We start from the raw sequence: 24315 nt of genomic DNA on the forward strand, positions 1-24315 counted from the left end.
AGAAACAACATCGATATTCTTAGTTCCTTACTACTCGTGGGGCAAAATATGCAAATATCTGAAGGCGGTCTGGTTCACTTCATGTAAATGACATCTGTACAGTTAAGATATAAATCCTCCCAACAAGCTGAAATGTCACCTAAACCCCCCGCTTCAGAATCAGAAATACTTTATTGATCTCTCTTGACTCTCCCAGGAAGATGGAGGAGGGGGAAGCAGTGGACTCAGAGGAGTCTGAGGGCCGACAGCAGCTGAGTTAGAGGGGGGATGAGCAGGAGCCGGTGTGTCGAATCTGTTAAAAAACAGATTAAGTTAGTTTGCCCTGTCCAAGCTGACTTCAACTCCTCTGCTGCCATTCGGTCTGAAGCCAGTGATGCTCTTCATGCCGCTCCAGACCTCTCTCATGTTGTTCTGCTGGAGTTACCACTCCAGCTTCCTCCTGTACTTCTCCTTGGCCTCCCTGATCTTCACCTTCAGGTCAGCCTGGATGTGTCCAGTGTCCTCTCCTCTCTAGTAGGACAACTCACATACTGGGTGAAATTAGTCATTGTTTTTGAAACACTGACATGGTTGAAGTCACCCGAGATTAATATGAGTGCACTTGGGTGTTAAGTCTGGAGTTGTGCTATGGCGGTGTGAATGGCATTGCATGCCAATGCCGGGTTAACAGAGGGGGGGATGAAAATAGCCACAACAATGGCATGTGAGAATTCACGTGGCAGATAATATGGCCGGAGTCCCACAGCTAACAGTTCAATGTCCGGGCTACAGCTACCCTTTATAGTAACATGGCCAGCGTTACACCATCTGTTGTTGACCAGAACAGCAAACCGCCGCCTTTCCGCTTACTGCTCCTGGTGTGATCCCTGTCAGCCCGAACAGTCTGAAAGCCGTTGATGGAAATGTTATGATCCGGGATGTCCTGGTGTAGCCATGTCTCTGAGAAGCACATCAAACTACACTCACGTAATTCCGTCTGACTCCGGGCTAACGCTGCTAGCTCGTCCATTTTATTCACCAGCGATCTCACGTTGTCCATTACGAGAGAAGGCCAACACGGCTTAAATCTCTTGTTCTTAAGTCTCTTTTATCTGGACCCCTCTCTCTTCCCTCACCGCTTCGTTCCACCTCTGCACCCTCAGTGCGTCCTCCTCCAGATCTCAGTGGGGACATCGGTTGTCGGTTGTCATCGGTTGACCGTGCCGCTCGGCTTCTACGCAATCAGCTGGTCCCTGGTGTAAACAATGCGGCCAAACACCTGATCTGCAGCGGTGCCCTGACTGAGTAGCAGTTCCACGGTGAAAAAAAGACCCAAAACACTTTCTACTCTCATTTTCGTAAATATCGTAGTTTAAATTATACTTACACACAAGTTACTCAAGTTTGGAAGAAAAAGGAAAGCTAAAAGTTGGGAAAAGTAAGATGACGAGACAGACAGACAGCATGCCCGTTGGCGCACTATAATCTTATATCTATTTACATAGATATAAGAATTTTTTTAAGTTAAAAATGCTAACTAAAACTAAACTTAAATGAAACTATCTGGCTTTATCATTAGCTGCTATTCTTCAAGCTGCTATCATATTGTCCATATACATCTAAATTAATTCTAATGTCAAAAGCTTTTTATGATTGTACTCACGGTGTAACTGACATGTCATGAATACAGAGGACCTAGAAATTGGAATATTCCCAATTATATAAACTCTGTGTATTTTAAGACTTCAAATCATTTAGAATAAAAACAAAGGAGAAGGTGTCAGTGATTGGCCGGTGGGTACGCACATTCACAGCTCATTCATGTTTCTGTCTGGCTGATGATTGGTTGATTCTCCCACTCACTGAACCTTCGACTGCATATAAAGATGGACGATGCATCTCCACTTCCTCCCACTGTACTAAATGAAGCCAAAATATCCGGATACGGGAGCTGCCATCTTGCGCTGGTGACGTCATTTAGAGCCAGAGTCTGCACAGTAGTGATCGGGGTTGGAGCCGTGGTATCGAGGTCCCGCCCATACACCTGGCCGACTCAATCGCAAGCAGAGTTCAACTGTCAATCATGACGTGAAACCCCTTTCTTATAGTATCAAATGACTAATTAGACCCAAACTTACCAGAATGAAACCAAAACTGAACACTTGAACAAACATCAGCGTGATAACTATCTAAAATGACAGAAACCATCTTTGGGAAAAATGTATTTGATGTGTGCTTTGAGTTTTTAGTTTGGTCCATGTCCCACCCACTAACATGGAGGGGGCAGGGTTTATGACCTATAGCCCAGATGTTTTGGCTTCACTTCTGGGGAGCTGTCATGTCGTCCATCTTTATATACAGTCTATGCACTGAACACAGTCAGTCCAGAGAGCCACAGCCACATGAAGAAATACTTGCAATTCTCTTCAAGGGAGAGGAATTAAGGTCTGCCCAAAAATGTCGCTAGGCACTTTTTGGCAAAAAGTAAAAGTCAAATCTAATGAGAAAGTGAGTAAGTTTGCAACACTGCTGGGAAGATGTTAGCACTAGCCAGCTACAATACCCCTCCAGCCAAGCTTGCTACTTGCCGTTAACATGCTAGCTGGGTCGGTTTCTAACCGCACAATAAATTAACACTGTTTACTCAAGTGGGAGTATTTGTATCATGGGTTCCTGTCTGACAACTGACTGCAGACCATGCTGCATCTCTTTTGTGTAGAAGTTAAAATGCCAGCAGAGCAGGGTTATATAAAAGTGGATGCACAACTAATTTGATAGCTTCCTTCATTTTGGACTCTGGCTAACATTACCCATTCTCTGAATGTTGAACTCTACATGAAAGCTCTGTCCGGATTTGCACTCATCATGATGATTCCACTTAAATTAATAGATTTCTGTCAGACATTTTTCTTTTGTAAAACTGATGTGACCAGGGCCTTAACATGAAAATTCAAGCATCTTAGCATGCTATATTTAGAATGTTAACATGCTATGTTACCGCATTAGCAATATTCTACAGTACAGCTGCAGTCTAACTTTCCTCATGTTCAAACTCAGAGTATCAATTGAAGTGAAGTATACAGGATTGGTAGTTTATGTTCTATGTTCAACATTCAACACAAACATGTCTTATCTTTTGAGGTATCACCAGGAGAAATCAAATCATTTTCATGAATACCAGTAATCACTCTAGATTACATACATGTGGGTATACAGTATATGAGGTAAATCACAGTAGATGAGGACTTTATCTCTGTAGGGGAATAATTGTTGTAACAGAGGTATTTGGAATTTGTCTTCATTGTTCTCAGCGCAAACGCTAAAGTGGCCTTTTTCCTTTTTTTTCATGCTGTTTACAACAAAGCAGAGAGGATGATTCAACAGTTCGAAAGAAACCTTTATTCTCAGCAGGATACCACGAAGCAGACAATTTACAGTGTTTGTGGGTAAAAAAGAAAAATCTGATTTAATTACATCCTTGTTTTTACATGAAGAAGCTCCTCTTTCATTGGGTTTTAAAATGAAGGACTCTGTTAAGGAGCCTATTTCACTTTCTGAAGTACAGACTTTCCAGTGGACTGATGGGGGGGAAAGGAAGTTTAGACACTTTAGGCCTGTCACGATAATTATGTTATTGACTTATAGTATGATATATGGACCTCGATCATTTTTGCTGACCTCGATATTGCCCTTTGGGTTTACATGCGTGTTTGTTTACATAAGGATGTCACCAGCACTTTAGCCAACATGATGCCAGAATAAACAGCAGGGTTTTCCCTACCATTATAAGACTTACCAGTCAGAGTTTGACTGCATCTGCTTGATACATTACCTGGTTATTCAATGTCCATTATATGGTGCTCAGCCTCTCCAGAAGTGCTGTAGCGATGGTGTCGGCGGTTGGTAATAAACTCGAAAAACCTCTGTTGGATGGTACTGTTGGTGCCGATGTAGCTTAGCACGAGCACATCGTCCGAGGAGTCAGTCTTGTTATACCCATTAAGGCCAACTTAAAAGCCCTACAAAACTTCACACAATTGATTATTTTGCAGCAGGTCTGAGCTTCTCTCTCACTCTTTCTCTCTGGATGTCTGGATCACAGTGTTCTTATAGCTTGTAAATCGTAAATAGTTTGTTTGATCTCCTCCCTGCCTTTGTAGATTTTTTAAAAACTTTTTTACTTCAAATATACAATGTCCCTGTAGTGAGTTTGTGATTATTTGGCTAAAGATTTCTCTCTCTCTCTCTCTCTCTCTCTCTCTCTGCCATGCAAATGCCCTTAAAATGACATTAATATTGTTTTTTCGCAATTATTGCTTGGACAATATATCATCCAATAAAAGTAGTTATCGTGACAGGCCTATTTATACCCTGTGTAATTCAAATTGTGAACCATTTAGAAGTCAGTTGGTTCTTTTCTAATGCAGGAACTTTGCCAGGAACCCAGAAACTGTTTTGGTGACTCACAAACATTTCTCCAACTCTCCAACATCAAGCCATATATAGATGCCTTCAAGGCATATATAATCTTACTTGCTACTGATTTCTTAGGACAAAACTAAATTAGGACCCATCCCTAACAGAAAACAGCTAGCATGAACACAATGTCAGACTGAATTAAAGTTTGTTTTCACTTCATTATTCAGTTTTTGATTACCTATCTATACAACAACACAAAGATATGATATATAATTGACAACTATATATATATATATATATATATATATATATATATATATATATATATATATATATATATGTATTTATTGTTGTCACAAACTTTTTTCCAACTCTCCAACATCAAGATGAATCTTAAGAACAGTTAATATGATGCATAGAGGACTGATATATCAAAAAGTGAAGCATTTTGTTCAGGATGGAATTTGTTTTTTCTGTCGCCATTTTTCTGGCTCTGGCCACAAAGGCCTGATTGGTTGATTGTTTCTTTAACTAGGGAACCACCCATCAATGAGCACAACATCAGTCATATTTGAATTACTGAAAAAAAAAGAGATATGGATTGTGATTCAGAGGTAACAGTCTTGTGTTGTTGCATGCAAAAATTCCATCCTAAACAAAACGTTTCACTTTTTGATGCATCAGTCCACTATGAATCATATTAACTGTTCTTAAGATTTGTTGGAACTATAAAGGAGAGTGGACTAAAAGACCTCTTAGTCCCTGAGTTTAATTACTTGGACTATCTGGCCAATTCATTCACATAGTTTTGAAAGTTAAAATTTGGTCAACGATTGGATCATTTTGACTATTTTGACCACGTGAAAGCCTAACATAGCAAATGCAAATAGGACAGAAAATTCCAAGACATACACAAACTTTATACCAGTTTGATAGTTTACAAGACAAAGCTTGATGGCCGCCCACCATTGAGTCTAGTTCTGTCCAAGGTTTCTGCCTCTTAAAGGAAGTTGTTCCTTGCCACTGTCGCCAAATGCTTGCTCATGGTGGGATTTGTTGGGTCTCTGTAAATAATATTATTAAGAGAATGGTCTAGACCTGCTCTATAGGAAAAGTGCAATGACATAACTTCTGTTATGAACTGTCACTATATAAATACATTTAATTGAATTGGGCCCTTTTGACTGTTTAGAAGTCCCTTCCATGTCTTCAAATGTAAACTTTAGCATACAGGTAAAGGAGGCTGTCCTCATGAGCACAATAACAGCATCAGTCGATTGTTCAAATGCCTAAACGACCTACCGGACAAAGACTACAAGTGGCTGTGTAGCATGAGTTATGATTCTTCTGAGTCAGGTGCGATAGAGGAAGTAACGTGATTTTATAGTGCAAGACCTCCTATGGCGGTTGTCTTGCTGGATGGATGGGTCAGTGAAGTGTGATATTTTGACAAGGAGTTTTTGTTCCTAAACTTAACCAAACTTTGGCCAAAGAGGTGACAGATCAGAAAACATTTTTTTTCAATGAAGGCGATGACAAACAACATATTTTTTCACTATGTTTAGAGAACTTGTGTAAAATTCTTCCCAAGTACTGTTTCTTATGTGTTAGGTTTGTGGACAATGGATTTTATACTTGTAACTATTAGTGAGTACACCTCACTTTTTGCAAGAACTGGGATGGGTATAGCTTTGAGGCTATTTGTATAAAAAAATAAAGTTGTCTGGTCTGTTTGGAAGTCATTGTTCTATGCCGTGAAGACTGTTGATGTTAAAGGAAGTTTAAATCTGACTGCTTCATGTTCTTTGGTGTAATCTGCTGCGATCAAGTCTGTTCTAGGTGTTTTGTTTCACAGGGAGGAGAATGGATGTTTATTGATCAGGAAGTGAAGGAGTGCAGTGCAGGGAAAGAAGGATTGTGGGTAGGAGAAGCCCAAGGTGTTCAGACATCAGAAGGCTGTTAGGGGAATCAGAAAATCAGAGAGGAGATTTAAAAAGACATCCCTCTTTTTGTCTCCTATTTTCCTCTTCTTTCACTTTCTTTCTCACCTTGTAAAGAGCCATTCTTCAATTTGACTTTCTGAATGTTTTTTGTATCTTGGAGAGAAAGCAGTCGAATGTATTTATTGATTAATTTTCTTGTTCATTCATTTGTTTTCATTCTTTTGCTAGGATGTTTGTTCTCTTTTGTGTCTGGTCAATTTGTTTTCTTGTTTGTTTGCTTATCTGTCCTTTTTCTCATTTGCATTTTTGTACAAGTTATTAAGTGAATGGATGAATAGAATGATGGACATTTTGACAAATGTATGGATAGATTAATGGATGTTTGGTCAGACAGCTGACTCAATGACTCAGGTCTCTTATCTGTTTCCTGTTCAGTGGTTCACTTAGTTGCATGTGAACTTGTCATCTAGATAAATCAATAGCAGCTATGTGTTTCAGATCAAAATGTCCCTCTCAGCGCTCACATTGACGTCAATATTAAAAAGCTCTCTGAAAAAGAGTGTTTCTATAAAGATTAACAGACTGTGACTGAAGAGTGACTTGATGCTCTAAGAATGAATAATCCCAGTTTATGGGCAGGTGACGACTTGATAGTAACAGTTGGCCCAGTTGCCCCAGGCAACCAGATTTGAAATCAAGGGTTTCAAACTGACTAAAATATAGATAGTGACCAAAAGAAAAATCATTGATTACTCTTACCATTTGGTCTCTGAAATCATCGATTACAGTCTCAATTCTGTCACTAAAACCCTTTATTGTGCTTGCTCCACAATCTCTAAAATCATTGATTACGCTCACCATGCAGTCTCTAAAATCATCGATTATGCTCACCATTCATTCTCTGAAATTATAGATGATGCTTACTGTTCTGTCTCTGAAATGATTAATTACGCCCACACGTTCTGTCTCTAAAAAAAAATTATGACATTTGCCATTTGGCCTCTGAAATCATCGATAACGTTCGCAGTTCTGTCTCTAAAATCACTGATTACACTCCCACGTTCTGTCTCTGAGATTATCAATTTGGTTTCAAAAATCATAGATTACATTTGCCACCCTGTCTCTAAAACCATCATTAACATCAATAATTTATCTTTACCGTTCTGTTTCGGCTGACTGAAGTTAATTTCAGCTAACTTGTCTTTCAAATCTCAACTTGCAGTTTAATTACAATCCAAGTTTGTTTTGTGTTTGCTCAGAAGTTCTGTGGTTAAAGAACTTCCATAAAACCAAAAACAAAGCAAGGTGTCAAATGATAAGCATCAGACTATTTTCTGATCTAAACTGTCTATATAATGTTTTGAAACCAGAACTCTTTCTGTCTTGCCCAGGTGCGAGCCTTCCGAAACCCCAGGTGAAGACAGCCTCTCTGGGTCAGGCTGGTAAAGCTCGCTCCCCTCTGCTGCCTGTCTCAGTCCCTACAGCACCAGACTTACCGGAGGAGGGAGGAACAAAACCCTCCGAGGATTCAGCTGCCAACGTAAGTCTGCATGTAGAGAATGTTGTAGGATGTGTTGTTGATTTAGTTACACCACAGGTACATTGCTGACCCAAAAGTGTCCATGTCAAACATTGACACTGATTCTGTCTTATATGTCTTAATGTAAATTTCAGTTTCTAGAAGTTTTCCAACTTGAAGCAAACAATGTATAACTTGCCAAAGCTTGGATTCAAAAAGTAGAGGATGCCTAATATTCTTTTACATAACTGCATACATCATCTAATTAGTAAAATCTATTATATGTAACAGTTGTAGCTTGACTGATTCAGATTTTTTTTTCTTCCCACTGTAACCCCACCTCTCTCTCTCTCTCTTTCTTTCTCTCTCTCTCTCTCTCTCTCTCTCTCTCTCTCTCTCTCTCTCTCTCTGTACCATGTATGTATGTGGGGTTGTTTTTTTTTTACATAATTACTATTTAAAAAAATTCTAGGTGATATTTGTATTGTGCTTCCCTCTCCCCCACGCCCCTTCTCTCTCTCTCTCTCTCTCTCAAAACCTCTCTCTCTCTAAAACTCTCTCTGTCTTTCTTTCTCTGTCTCTCTCTCTCTTTCTCTCTCAAAACCTAACACGGCAGCGGTGGATGGCCGCCCACCATTGAGTCTGGTTCTGTCCAAGGTTTCTGCCTCTTAATGCAAATACAATGCAAATACCACCTAGAATTTTTAAAATAGTAATCATGTAATTGTATTGTTAATATTAATAAATTAATAATAATAGTAATGAAAGCTATAGGAATAATTATGTCAGTATTAGTAACAGAGCCAATAGCAACAACTGTAGTAGCAGTTGTGGAGCAGGAACACGGGGGCAGCAGGTGGCCCACAACCACAGATCCAGACTCTGCAGCTCCGGAGGCAGAAATACCTGCTGAAAGTGACAGAAGGAGAGAGGAGAGAAACAAGAAAGCACAGAACTACGGGAGAGAGAAGATGTTGAGTTGGTAACATGCAGTAATGGGATAAAAATGCATACAGATGGAGAGGGAGAGAAGGAGAGAGGAGAGAGGTGCATCATGGGAAGTCTCCCGGCAGTCTAGACCTATAGCAGCATAACTAAGGGATGGTTCAGGACTCACCCAAGCCAGCCCTAACTATAAGCTTTATCAAAGAGGAAAGTCTTAACTATTTCAGGCATCTAATCAAAAATTGTGATCAAGATAGTGGGACATTATACAGTAAACCCGTCAGTGCTCTCTAGTGAACATGGAAATGGAGACTCTGTTTCTAAATGACTTTGGTATTTCTGTACTGAAATTTGCAGTAAATCAGCCTGGCCAATTCATAGGTCTCGTCTCTAAATTGAAATGGTGTCAGGTGTCAGATTTAGTAACAAGAGTCATAGTAAAATTGTCCTTAAATGTCCAGTGAAGAGTAAAGATACGAAACAGATTCAGAAAATACAAAAAAAGAAGAGAAAAATAGATAGAAAGGCAGGTGGAGGGTGGAACAGACAGTCTGAGGAAGAGAGAGACAGAGAGGTAGGAGGAAGGTATCCACACACACACACACACACACACACACACACCTGTTTCCTTCCCTTCAGTGTGCCGGTGGCATTTCAGCTGTAGAATATAACAGAGTTCATTAGTGACTGAGACTGAGGAAAGGAAGAGAGGAGGAAGAGAAGGAAGAAGAAAAGATAAGATAAGAAGAAGATAAGGAGGAGGGGATTGAGGAATAAGAGAGAAGAGGGGAGAGGAGGTGTAAAGGACAATAAAAGGGGAGAGAGAAAAGGAAGAAAGAGAATAGGAAGGAGAGGAGGCAGTGAGAGAGGAATAAGGGCAGTAAAAAGAGGGAGAATGAGAAGATGGGAGGGGGATGTACAAGAGGGTGAGGAAGAACAAAAGGGAAGAGTAGAAGGAGGGGAAAGGAGATAGAGGAAGAGACTAGAGAAAGGATAAAGGGAAGAAGAGGAAACGTAAAGAGGAGGAGAGGAAGGATAATAAGGAGGGAAAGAGGGGGAGGAGAAATGGAAACAGAGAGGACAGAGGAGAGGAAGAGGAATGGAGGAAGGAGATGGTGTACAAGAAAGAGAGGATGGACAGAAAGGAGGACAAGAAGGCAGGAGATAGGAGGAGGAGAGACAAAGATGAGTCAGGAGGAAGGAAAACATAAGAGGAAAAGGAGGTGAGGAAAAAAAAACAGGAAAGGGTGAGGAAGAAGATGTGCAGACTGAAAATGGGGAAAAGAAAAAAGGAGGAGAGGGGAGGAGATGAGGGAGGATAATTGGTAGATGGAGGGATGAAGCGGGAGAATGGGAAGTGAGATGGGGGTAGATGGAGAGGCTAATTGAGAGGAGAGAGGGAGGGGGAGGCAGAGAGATAAATGACAGAAGGTGATGTGGAGGGACACTGGACGTTGGGACTTGTTAAATATTCATATGTGACTCAATGACAGCTGGACAGGAGGAGGAATCACCACAGCAACGCAAAGAGAGGAGACGAGAGAGGAGGAGAGGAGAGGAGAGAAAATGAGACTCAAGGGGAGGAGAGGTGTAAGGAAGGAAAGGGTAGAGGAGCAGGATGTGACACCGTAGCAATGAGAAGAGAGGGAGGGATGCTTCAGGAGGAAGAAGGATGGAGAGAAAGAGCAGGAGGAAAGAGATGAGACAAAAACAGAAGAGAAGATGTGGAAGGGAGGAGGGCAGGAGGAGAGGGTAGCCATGACAACGGGAGGAGAGGGATGTTTTGCGAGGAACAGACAAGGAGGAGGAGGCAAGGACAGGAGAGAGAAAAGAAGAGAAGAAGATTGGAGGGCAGAGGAGAGGAAAGAAAGAGGGAAGGAGAGAGATACAGATGAAGATGAGAGGAGGTGAGACAAAGACAATCAGAGAGGAGCAATACAACTGATAAGGAGGAGTGGAGAAAATGAGAAGGAAGGATGGTAGAGAGGAGAGGAGGGGTGTTAAAGGTCAGCAGGTCTTTCTCTTCATCTGCTGTTCTATCTCTGTAATTGATCTAGTCTTTTCCCATCAGCCCCCTGGCCTATCACACACACGCACACACACACACACACACACACAGCTAGTTAATGGACTGCGACACAATGTAAGTGAATAATGTAAGTACAACAGAATGGTGCTTTTATTATGTTGTTACACCAGTGACATATTTTAAAGCAGCACAGTAGAAGAGGATGATATGGATAGTATTTCAGACTTCTCTAACCCTGTCTGTGGCACTCAAGCCCATCGGTTCCTGCTTAAGACGTAAATCCTTAAAAAACAAATATATAGTAGTTTCCTCAAGCAGCTGCTCGCTGTAGCTTTTATCAAACCAACAGGAGGAAACAGAGCATCTGTTGGGGACTATTTCCAGCGGCGGATGAATCCACATGTGGTGCTGTAGTGAGTGTTTGGGGCAGCAGGACGGTGTGTGTGGGACTGAGTCAGAATAAACTACAGTGTGTGTGTTCATGGTGATGGAGGAACATGGAGCTCTGTGGCTCAGAGGAAGGAGATCCACCAGGCTGCGACACACACACACACACACACACACACAACACCTGTTAGCAGACACATTCAGGGGGGGGTTTGGGTCTGCACATGGGATTTGATGACAGTACGAAAAATATAGAATAGCATAATATTTATATATATATGCTGCTTATTTCTGTAGTCTGGAAACTTCTGAACCAAACTTCTGGTTTGAAACACTTGTTTTATGCTCTGTATTTGTTTTGATACATAAGAATGGAGGATGAAGTGCCCTCTGAACTCCCACCTCTCTCTCTGTCTCCTTTGTGTGTGTGTTTGCTCCTGGCCTCAGTCTGATCTGAACAGCAGGTCAGAGGTTCACACACGTACAAACTACATCAGCTGACCTTTAGCCCCAAACACCGTCGACGTCCTCAGGCTCTCGATTCTTTCACTCAGTTTCTGTCTGAAAAGCTCAGACTTTCTGACAGTGGGGAAGGTCACTGAGCACATTAGTTATTATGAACTCATTGAGTTAGCACTTTGAAAGTGTCCCGATGCTTTAATCTGATCTATTTGCTGTTTATTATTATTATTATTATTATTATTATTATACTTGGTAGTAGTAGTAGTAGTATTAGTAAGTAGCTCTCATTCATTACAATGAGGCATTGGATATATTTCATAATGCAGAATCAACATTTCCTGCTGCGGACTGAAATCAGAACATTTACTTTTTTTTGTACCTGTCATTTAACAGGTTTGCTAATAATGACATGAGTGCTGCTTCAGTTGGATTTCTTTATGTTGCTCATTTTGCTCCACTGTCCCTCCTTTCAGCCACTCCTCACTTCCTCCAGGAACTTTCCGTCCAGCCACTCACAACCTGTCCACGAGATGCCTTCAAATTTTCCCGCCTTTCCCTGTCACCTGATCTTCACCTGCCAACACACCTGCCCCTCCTTTTCCCCAATCAGCCAACTAGTATATATACCAGCCCCTTTTTCCCAGTCATTTGCCAGATCGATTGGTGTCTCCGTTAAAATCCACAAGAATTTGACAAATCTTCATATTTATGATATATACATGGCTAATAGGTTAAACAGTTACATGCAGTTAGCATTTGTTTTCAACTGTATAACATAAAAAAATATTTTTTCTCCGTGCTAATCTCACTCCCTAGTTTTTTTATAGAAGATAGAAGAATCAGTCTTAAAACACACCAGGACTTGGTTGCACCAGCCTTTTGTAAATTCATTACTAAGTTTGTGTGAAAAGGCTTTCCTAAGTTTTTAATGACTGTGAGCTAGTTTAAAGGAGAAATATGTGTTTCAGAGTTAGTAGTAATTATGCAGTTTAGAATGAGCGGAAAATATACAGTATAATTATGCTAACCTAACCTGACGTTTTTAACATAATGTTTTGTAATGTTTGCAGGCATATTGTGTTCATTTTGTGAAATGAACACAATCTACACCATTATTAAACAGCATATTGATCAAGTAGCAGTTATTTCAACCATATTTCATATTACCTCCTTTACTCTTTAATCGACTCTAAACAGGTCAGATATTAGCTACCATTAGCTTTGTAAGTTAGCTAGTTCAGTTAGATACACAGCATTTACACCTGGCAGTTATAGGGTGTAAATATCTAGCAACAACTAATCTCTACGTGAGAATGAGTTTGTGTGGTGCAACTTGTTTTATTGTAGTGATGCATAAATTTCCCCTTAGTAAACACTTCTGTTATAACTAGGCTAACTTACGAAGAGCTGGTGCAACTGACTCCAGGTAATCATACATTTAGAACAAGTTCTCATTCAGAACCAGGTTTCCAACAAGTTATTCTGTATTTTGAGCCCTCGCTTATTGCAGCAGAAAGCCTGTTGACCAACCCCTGTATATTCCAATAAGACCATGTCTGTGTCCAACTCTCTGTCTCCTCCAAGTCTCCCTGATCTCTCAGTAGTAGAAGAGATTTAACAGTTTAAGTTCAGTGGTGAACTTTAAGAAAGCATTTGTAATATGTGGGCAGAAACCTTGAGACATTGAGACGTAAACACTGTTTTCAGATTTATCTGTGTCAGTGTGAAACAGAGTTTAAATGTGCTCTTCTCACTCTGCTATGTTGGGATGATCTCTGACAGATTATAGACGAGCATGTATCCAGGTCAGCAGGCCGACAGAGATAACAGGATATCAGAGAGAAACACGGAGCATCGACAGCCGTTTTATCCCACTGATGAAGCGTTTACTGACTCAGTTCAACTGTGCTGTTATGGGTCAACAAATGAGATCAGGAGGTCACTGGGTTTTTGTGGGGGGTTTTGTACACTGTTATGATTTTTATAGAAGTCTTTTTGTCTGTGGAAAGTGAGAAATACCTGGCAGTGTGGGGCTTCTAGATGAGCTTTCATGGTCTCATTCAGTGTGAAAGTAGAAGGTCAAACGGTCACATTCTGTGTGTATTACACAGATAAAGGAAACCGTACAGGTGCTGTTTGTCCTTTTTCTTCCTATAATGTGAATGTCCACAGTTATTTATGTCTTATAACGAGAGATTTATGTCACCTTTTGAAATGCCACATTGGAGAGTTTAAATCTAAACACAGAAACCAGAGAAGAAAAGACATTTTCAAAGACTTTATACAGTCCATTATTTAAATGTTAATTTCAACAAAAATCTGTAATAAGCAAGATTGTGAATTGTATTTAAAGAAAGATACGCTGGCCACCAGATAAACGGTACCATCGTAGATTGAATGACATTACTGCCAAAGCTCATAGAGGACAAAATAGTACAACAAGAGTATTGTAGAAGAGCATTACTAAGTGAAATATCATATATGGCATTGAAATTGAACATTTAATAGTCTTTCCACAGAATCCTTCTTTATCGGACCATTATTTAATAACTTTTGAACTGCTATTATTGGACTACACGCCATTGGGCAAAAACTTACTCTAGATGTCTATCTGATATCGCTGTGGCTAGATTCAGGGAAGCGAGCCCATCTGCATTTAATTCAATGTTATGTCTCAATATGGCCAATAAAACAGAGGACTCCTATGCAAATCGCAGCCCCTCCCAAATTGACCATCTAGTTGATATTGCTGCGAATGACACTCTTTTTCTATCGCTCCTCTAAAAAAGAAGATAATAAAACAAAGAAGGTTAGCTCCATGGTATAACCCCCAAACCCACAAATTAAAGCAAACATCACGAAAACTTGAAAGGAAATGGCGTTCCAACAACCTGGAGCAATCTCGTTTAGTCTGGCAAAATAGTCATAGTCTTAAAACATACAGGAAAGCCCTCCGTAATGCCAGAGCAGCTTACTACTCATCATTAATAGAAGAAAATAAAAACAACCCCAGGTTTCTTTTCAGCACTGTAGCCAGGCTGATAGAGAATCATAGCTCTATTGAACCATGTATTCCTATAGCCCTCAGTAGTAACGACTTCATGAATTTCTTCAATAAAAATTGAAACATTTTTAACTATTAGAAAAAAAATTCATCAAGTCCTGCCTTCAAATGGTACCGACTTATCTTTAGAAACAGGAACCTTAGAAACAACTGTAAAACCTGATATATATTTTGACTGGTTTTCTCCTATCGACCTTCTTCAACTTCGACGATTAATTCATCTAAGCCATCAACCTGTCGTTTAGACCCCATTCCAACTAGGCTGCTTAAAGACGTTTTACCCTTAGTTAGCGCTTCTTTACTGGATATGATTACTCTGTCTTTATTAACAGACTATGTACCATAGTCCTTTAAAGTAGCTGTAAATAAACCTCTTCTTAAAAAGCCCACTCTTGATCCAGGGGTTTTAGCCAACTGTAGACCTATATCTAACCTACCCTTTCTCTCTAAGATTCTTGAGAAAGCAATCGCCAATCAGTTGTGTGACTTTCTAAATAACAATAGTTTATTTGAGGATTTTCAGTCAGGATTTAGAGTGCATCATAGCACAGAGACAGCAAAATTACAAATTACTTTTTAATTGCCTCAGACAATGGATTTGTCTCTGTACTGTCTAGTTAGATCTCAGTGCTGCGTTTGACACCATTGATCATCACATCCTATTACAGAGACTGGAACATGCAATTGGCATTATCAGATCAATCTCAGTTTGTACATGTTAACGGTGAGTCCTCCGTGCACGCCCAAGTGAGTTCCACAAGGTTCTGTGCTTGGACCAATTCTAGTCACCTTATATATGCTTCCTCTAGGCAATATTATTAGGAAACACTCCATAAACTTTCATTGTTATGCAGATGATACCCAATTATATCTATCGATCAAGCCAGATGAAACTAACCAGTTAGCAAAATTTCAAGCATGCCTTAAGGACATAAAAACCTGGATGACCTGCAATTTTCTGATGTTAAACTCTTAAAGATATAGCATTTGCTACTTCTAGGTTGGACTATTGTAATTCCTTATTATCAGGCTACCCGAATAAGTCCCTTAAGACTCTCCAGTTGATCCAGAATTCTGCGGCACGTGTACTGACAAGAACTAGGAAAAGAGATCATATTTCTCCAATATTAGCTTCTCTGCACTTGCTTCCTGTAAAATCCAGAATAGAATTTAAAATCCTTCTCCTCACCTACAAAGCTCTTAATGGTCAGGCACCATTGTATCTTAAAGATCTCATAATACCTTATTACCCAACTAGAAAACTGCACTCCAGAATGCAGGGTTACTTGTGGTTCCTAGAGTCTCCAAAAATAGAATGAGAGCCAGAGCCTTCAGTTATCAAGCTCCTCTCCTGTGGAATCAGGTCCTAGTTTGGGTTCGGGTGGCAGACACCATCTCCACATTTAGGCTTAAGACTTTCCTCTTTGATAAAGCTTATAGTTAGGGCTGGCTTGGGTGAGCCCTGAACCATCCCTTACTTATGCTGCTATAGGCCTAGACTGCTGGGAGACTTCTTATGATGTGCCTCTTTCTTCTCTCCCTTTCCATCTGTATGCATTTTTATCCCATCACTGCATGTTACTAACTCAACATCTTCTCTCTCCCGTACTTCTGTGCTTTCTCGTTTCTCTCCTCTCTCCTTCTAGTCGCTTTCAGCAGGTATTTCTGCCTCCGGAGCTGCAGAGACCGGTTCTGTGGTTTTGGGCCACTTGCTGCCACTGTGTTCCTGCTCGACAACTGCTACTACAGTTGTTGTTATTGGCTCTGTTACTAATACTGACATTATTTTTCCTATAGCTGTCATTCCTATTATGAATTTAATAACATTTCTACTATTTTAAAAAATTCTAGGTGGTATTTGCATTGTGCCTCCCTCTTTACCTTTGCAGGTATAATATAAATATATATAAAGGTCACAAAACAGGATTGGACAAATAGACATTTTGAACTGATGAGTCAGATGACCAAGCAAAGTTACTCCAATTTATCCTGTGGGGAGCATGTATATCTGTATCAAATTTGATGGCAATCCATCCAAAAGTTGTTGAGATATTTCCGTCTGAACCAAAGTGGTGGATGAATAAAAAGAGTCAGGTACAGGTACAAAAGAAATCACTCAAATAATAACGCAGAAGAAGAAGATATCATAAACACGAAGTATCTGAAATGCTGTATTGTAGAAATGTATTTTAAATTGCTTTAAATCTTTAAAAGGATTATTAATTTAATATGTTTTGACTGTGAAATTATCACCTTACTGTCTGTTAGTTGTTAGTTAAAGATAAAGGTAAACTAGCTGCTGCTGGTGGATTTAGGATGTTTGTTAACTATTACTACATTCTACATTCTGCTGCCCATATAAAAAATCTATATATGACTGGAGGGGGAGTTAAGTTGTCTCGAGGCAGAAAGCGGTCGAAAGCTGATCCAACATAACTCTGCCTGGTCTGGTTAAAAGCTTTAACTGGGCCACACTGATATCTGATTTTTGGATCAGCAGGTTCAGGCCTCTTTGGAGGGGCAGCAGACAGTATGCCTCATTTCAAAATAAAAATAAAAATAGGATCCCGTGGGAAGCTGAACACCAGAAAGAATAGTCTTAATTTTCAAAATAAAATGTTAAAACCATAGTTGATCATCATTCAACTGGTTTTATCGTTTGACCTTTGGCAGGTCTACGCTTCATAGGCCGCAGATATTATTTTTACATTTTATGATATATTTTTTACATTTTCTAATTTTGAGAACAGATACACAGTGAAGTACAAACCAAGTTCATCAAAATTAAGTCACATAGCTTCTCCAATATACATTTTCAGCTATCTTAACTGCATCAGGGTGGAATCTGAGGTTGTGAGAGAAACATATAAATTACCATGAATACAAGACAAGCAAGTACAACCAACTTTCAAAACATTTTTACAAAATGTTACAAAATTGAATCTCCATTTTCAATGCAACACTCTTTGAAGTAGGGCTACAAATAATAATTAATTTGTATTATCATTTAACCTTTATGATTATATTTACAATTTAACTCTTTTGTCAGAAAAATGTCTGACACGTTTGCCAGAATCCAAGGTGTGGTCTTCAAATGTCCTGTTTTATACAACCTTCCAAAACCAAAAGATATTCAGTTTACAGTGATATAAAAAGAAAGAAAAGCAGCAAATCCTCACATTAAATAAACTGGAACCAGAGAATATTTGATGAAATTACTGAAACAATTCGATTATCAAAATTGTTGGCTATAAATTCTCTGTGGATCGACTAATCAATTTCACTATTTTCTGACTATTCAAATTGACTATTTCTAACTATTTTATAGATCAATCGATTAAGAAAATAATCAACAGATCAATCAATAATGAAAATAATCGTTATAGCTGAAAGCTATAGAGCTGTAGATAGCTAAAAGTGTTTGGGGAATAGAACAGCATTGTATGAGATATTCAACGTAAAATTATGATGACATTATTTGCAGTTGCCAGGCTGCAGGTTTGATTTCCACATACAGATGATTAAACACAAGGAAAACAAATAGCACAGGAGGATTAAAGTATTCTGTTGGATGCTTCATTTTACATCAGTAATCGTAGATTTTGTAGTTTATGCCGATTTGTTTGTATATCTGTAGTTTTCCTTTAGCATTTTTACAGTACCTGCACTTAGTAACAGTGCTTTAGTAAGTGACTGGAGTTCTGCTGTGATATTTATGCAGGATCAGTGCATTATAATGACTAACTCGTACATTGACTGTATACAGTGCTAATGCAGAACAAGTACATGAAGAAGGTTTTGTGCATAGACACAAACCTTTCAATTTAAGTGTGAGAAATACTTCTGCTGAGCCTCTCCAGCACGATGTGGAAAACACATCGTGCTGGAGAGAATATTGAATATTCTTTCCAACTGCAAAGACAAACACAGCATGAAGGCCACGCTCAATATAACACACTGAGAGAGTGTGTATCTGAGAGATGTGCACTTGACTGTCACACACACGTACACAGAAATCGAGGCACTTAAGCCGGCCTACTCCGAGGTGACAGTTTGTATTAGCGGACCGAACACGCCATTACACAGTGATCACAGAGTCTCTGCAGGATTAAAGTGCAGCTGTTCACACTGTGAGCATGTTCTGTCCTTTGAAAGGCATGCAGACCAGTGACAGCAACAACTCCAACGAGTTTGATGTGGTCGACTCGGAGACAAACTGTTATCAAGCCTGACGTGAGACAGTTTGTGAACACGGGTATTATCACTGGTTTTACACTTGATTTAGCCCATTAACTATAAATCCTGTGAACTTTGCATTCCAGTTGATCATTTTCCAACTTTTAATTTTGTTTTCCTTCCTTCGGGCAGCCATTGGTTTCAGTTCAATTAACTCAGACTGCTGCTGATAGATAATCCATCACAGTCTACATAACGTCACCTTTTATTTTATTCAATTGTAAGTGCAGATTGAAAAGTCTGCAGTGCACTGCCACGCAATCATAACTGAACTCTGACAGAAATAAAAACAGACATGCTGTTCATTGTGATGGATTAAGTATCTGCAGAAATCTGCATTTTTATGTGAGAAAAAGAATGAATGAGTCAGTGAATGAAGGAGAAACACATAAACAAAATCATACTCCGAATGATGTACCACTTTCCTTTAGGGTGCACAAAAAGAGTAATTAATGATCAGATAATTAGTAATGAATGAGTCTTTAGTTTGTGCCACTCAGCGGCTGGTTCAGAGTTATTCAGGACTCGTGAAGAAAGTGGTCAGTATGTCGTTTCAGATATTAACTTATCATTACTTAATGATTCATTAATATAGTATCTCCCAGTCTGTTCTCTAGTAACTCATCAGTATCTACTATAGAGTCCTCGTTTCAGAGTTACTCAGGAACTACTTCATAACAATTCATTAATTATCAGTTCATTCCTCTTCGTTCCTTAGTAACTACTCACATTTTTATGTACCGGATTGTAAAGTGTTACCACAAAATGAAATGTATGACCAGGGAAACAGTTGTCAGCAATGGAAACTGTTATTTATGTCCTTTCTTCACTGGTTTGGTTCAACAAGTTTTAGCTGTGTCACGGCACGATGATGCACATTTCCACTTAGCCCACAGCAGGGCCACTGTGCTGACCTGTGATATCAAACCATGACAGTAACTATGTCACCTCAGTAAACTGTGGGTGTCATGGGGGTGACAGAAAGCACTGATAACCCTACATATAAATAGGGCTGTACCTGAATCAGAATTGTCTGAGTCGCCATCGTGGGCGATGCTTCGAATATTCAGGGTGAGCATTTCAAATCTCATGTTTTTTCCTGTACGTTCAGTTTTTAACCAAATTTAGCCTGGGTTTAATGTAGACGTCTTTAGACCTGCAAATCACCAAATTTTCTGGAGTGAGGAAGACCCATTTTTCAAAGGCTTATTATGTTCAGCTTTCAGTAGTTGCTGTGGATGGTAGGAGTAAAGTTTCACTGTTCTGACCTTCATCTAACAGACAGCAGCCTCACTGTTTTCTGATCCACTCTGCTTTGTCATACTGTCAGAGCTGGAACGAAGTCTGTTGCTTTGTCAAGCTAAAAGCTTTCCACTGGCAAATGACTGGAAGGCTTTTATTGTGAAGCAGCTACAAGAAATATCGGCTTGGTCACCTAGGTTTTCAACTAACCAACTGCTTCATCCTTGATCTATAAAGATTGGTCCACATGTAAATTTGGAATTTTGGAATTTTCACCAATGTTTTTGGCAGTGGATCAGTTTGTGGATCAGGAGGAATCGTAAAGAGAACGAAGAAAAGATTCATACTTTTACTTTACTATACTATAGTAAATAGTTTTTACGTAAGATTTTTTTAGCTCCAATAACAAATGAAGATGATGGTGAGCAGTAATCCCAAACTCCAGACTTCAAAAACACACCTTCAGAAACCTCTGAGTTACCACACAGATATTCAGGCAGGATTTTATAAAGCTCATGGTCTGCTCTACTTTTTTTTTTGTCTTTCAGGTTTACGAGCAGGATGACCTTTCGGAGCAGATGGCCAGTCTAGAAGGGCTGATGAAGCAGCTCAATGCCATTACCGGCTCTGCCTTCTAACCTCTAACCCCGACCCAGCTCAGCCCTCAGTCATGGTCCAGTCTGGAACCTTTCTTCAAGCCTTGATCTCACCAGCTGTCCATTCACTAAGGGTGGCAGCAGGTCAATCTGGGTTTGAAGACACCTCTGTGCAGACCTCCATCTGTGCTGGGTTGAGTTTGTTTGACTTCTACTGGTCTCGGTCAATGTCTACTGTTTGGGACCAGGATTGGATAGAACGGAATTGAACAGAGAATAAACACTACAGCAGCACAGCATCAACTTCAAGAACAGGACCAGGGTGGAGGGGCTTCTTTAGGAGTTCAAACTGAAACCCCTCTAGACTCTTCAACCTCAAACACAAAACTAGAAAAACCCAATGCCTAGCGCCTTGACTTGAATGATACAGGATGATGGGATTATCACAAAAAATAAGACAAAGTTTGTAAGATCCCTCCTGCTTCTCTTCTTGGTGGTATTTATTAGCTTCCTCCTCTGCTGAGTTATCCACAACTCAGTTACTGTGACTGTACCTCACTTATTTTTCATGATCGCTGTTGGAAGTAATCCTTTTATTTTTTGTTTGAGTATTCCAACTTTGTGCAGTCACAGGATGTGTATATGATTTGAAAATACTACCAGAACCTACAGTAAGAAATAGATAACACATCCTCAGCCACCAAAGTTTTTTTCCCCACCTGGATCCGAGGTTGCCTGTTGCAGTGACACGAGTTGATCCTCTCCTGCATTTCTTATTTTCCTCAATATCTCTCTTTCTTCCCCTCTTGAACAAAACAGTATGACTTCACTGAACCAACCATCACCCATAACCCATGCAGCCCTTCCACCTCTGGATCCTGAGGTTTACAAAAAATAAAGGGATTAAAGATTGATGAAAGTGATTTTGGTCGAATAGCAACACTTGTGAGAACCTACTAGACCAGTCTGAATCGTCTGGATCCGGATCCAGCTGACTCTACTCTTACAGGACTGTATAGAAACATCTATAGACTCCCACAGTCTGTTGCTGCTCTTGACCAAGCCTTTACTCTCCCTAACCCAGACAAACTCTAATCTTTACCTACAAGGACTCATGTCGTTGCCAAATTCTCATCTTGGAAAGTTTATTGTAACCTTCTTTGTTTTTGCTCCTTGTTCAAGTCTGTCTCAGTCCCAAACAAGGACTGGAAGTCAGTGAAAAGCATTGAAAAGTGGCTTTGGATGGTTGGTGATGATTGGTGCTTTTGAGAAACGTGTTCAAATTCGGTTTTAACACCTCGTTCACAATTCGTCACGTTGCACTGTATGTATGTCACATTCAGTGCATTGCATTGAATGTTGAATGGTCACACTGCGAAATGGAGAAAAGTTAAGTGAAGACTGTGTTGTTGGCTTTTGCGACATCTGTTCATGTGTTCACAAAAGACAGTTACATTTTGGAGGCACAGTCACTGAAGCAAGGCTACAGTAAAACAATATTAGGGACACCGGCAAAACACAATACAGTATCTTGGGAAAGAGATAATGATGTTATAATCACAAGACAGCAGTTTGTTATCTTAATAGATAATTAAACTGTTATCTCTGGATCAAGGTCTCAATTATAAGATCACAAAAACATCATCTTGTTTTCTTGAGAAAACAAATAAACAGTTTGTTATCTTGAAATAGCGTAGAAAGATCAGGAAGTCAGGATCTTGAAAAAACTGGGTCTAACAAATACTGTGTGTAATTAGCAAATATGACTAGATTCTGTTTACGTAAAATATAACAACCACGAGAGATCCTGTCAGTAGGAATGAATGGAAATTTAGCGTTACTGTGATGAAAGAGTAGATTGTGAAGTAGGTGTTACAGCAACAGGATCAAAGATCAAGTTATTATTATTATTATTATTATTATTATTGAGATTAGAGATGGTAGTGGGGCAGCCGATGATGATGATGAGAATAATCTCTACCATTGTTTTGCTGCACTTTGTGCAGTTTCAGTATGTGTTTGACTGAAGGTGAGTGTGTTGTATTCCGTTCTGCTTTGATAAGTCCATATTTATTTTTCATGAGATGAAGACACATGTACCTCTGTCAACCTTGATTGCCCACATGGGAAAATTGCAAAACCGCCAGCTTCACTTTGAGTTTACTTCAGGGCGTTCCGTTTTTATACAAAAATAACAAAAAAATAACAAAAAACGAACAAAATAATGCATATTCCACAAAGTATATTTTTACATTTGCTGTCCTGTCAGAACTATGTTTTTTTATCAGGTTTCTTTTAACACATTTCCACAGAGAGCTGCTTTAAAGGTCATGAGCCACCATGAAAATTGATAACCTACAGCCTTTGAATGCATCAAAAAAAGTTAATTTTTAATCAAAATTCAATTATTAACTGGTATGGAGAGAATCTTGTGAGGGAATGAAACCTGCAGCGTTTTGGTTTCAGGATGACCTCTGTAACATGAGGTCAGTCAGGACCACAGCGCAGTCAGCATCTGCCTTTCAGTTCTTTAAAACAACTAGATTTGTATTGACAGCAGGAAAGAAAAATCTGATTTGGAGAATTAGTGTGAGAATGAATGGGTTGTTAAGGGAGGTTGGGGTTTTTTTGTACTCTTTGTGAAAGCATTTGCTGAGACAAAATGCATTTGTGAAATACTGCAGTAAAGCAGAGTGAGCAAGGTGTACACTGTAAAAAAGATCCTAACAAGTTGGTCTGTTCTTGATAACATAAAATTGTTTTTTCAGACAATTTAAGTGACCTGCTAATTGGGTGAAGATCTCTTTTTTAATCTGTTGTAGCAATCCATTTTTCAAAATCTCAACCCTCATATTTACAAATTTCCTGAATCAAGAGAGACATAATTGGGAATAAGTTGAATTACCTCCCTCAATTTAAGGAAAAAAATCCGATTTGGAGGCTGAGTATGTGACTAAACCACTTGTGAAGATGGATATTTTTGGAGTGTGCAGAATGGCAGGAACTTAAAATGACAAATGATTCATTAATCAGCTGAGGGGAAAAAAACAGGCCATCAGTATGTTCCATATTTGACTGTGTCACCCCAGTCACCATATTGTAATTTTCAGACCTTTATCTTTCTGTGATGAAAGGAAAAAGCCTGAGGGAGACACAGAGAGCGGAGGCAGAGGAGGTGAATTGATATTCAGAGGTGGTTTGTATGTGCGAGCTAGGGCACGGAGGAATGAGGCCGGGAATTCATTATAACGGCGTTTCAAATATTATGATTCAAGCTCACGCTCGCTGGGCTGTTACAGCTGTGGGGAAAAGTCCCGGGGACGAAGGGGATGGAAAGGTAACGTCTCTGTAGAACGAGCGGGGGGATGAAAGGTGAATGAACGCAGGCAAGCAGGCGGTGTGGGGATCAAACTCATCAGCGTGTTCTGGGAGATACATCCAGTCTGAGCCGAGTGCTTTCATTCTGCTCTGAGTCGCACTTCTTTTCCACCTTC

The 24315-nt window shown here is 39.7% G+C and overlaps 1 protein-coding gene across 4 annotated transcripts in view; it reads left to right on the plus strand.

The window, feature by feature from the left end:
* dcc (DCC netrin 1 receptor) overlaps positions 1-21005 on the plus strand; it is a 298212-nt gene extending 277207 nt beyond the window's left edge. For all 4 annotated transcript variants that reach the window (XM_044173877.1, XM_044173878.1, XM_044173879.1 and 1 more), the window contains 2 exons: positions 7733-7881; positions 20774-21005. In XM_044173877.1, the coding sequence (XP_044029812.1) occupies positions 7733-7881; positions 20774-20863 (239 nt within the window). In that variant the 3' untranslated portion in view covers positions 20864-21005. The remainder of the gene's footprint in view (positions 1-7732; positions 7882-20773) is intronic.
* Positions 21006-24315: the final 3310 nt, after the last annotated feature.

Source organism: Siniperca chuatsi, linkage group LG18 (assembly GCF_020085105.1).
Source record: "Siniperca chuatsi isolate FFG_IHB_CAS linkage group LG18, ASM2008510v1, whole genome shotgun sequence".
In the NCBI taxonomy this organism is placed as follows: domain Eukaryota; kingdom Metazoa; phylum Chordata; class Actinopteri; order Centrarchiformes; family Sinipercidae; genus Siniperca; species Siniperca chuatsi.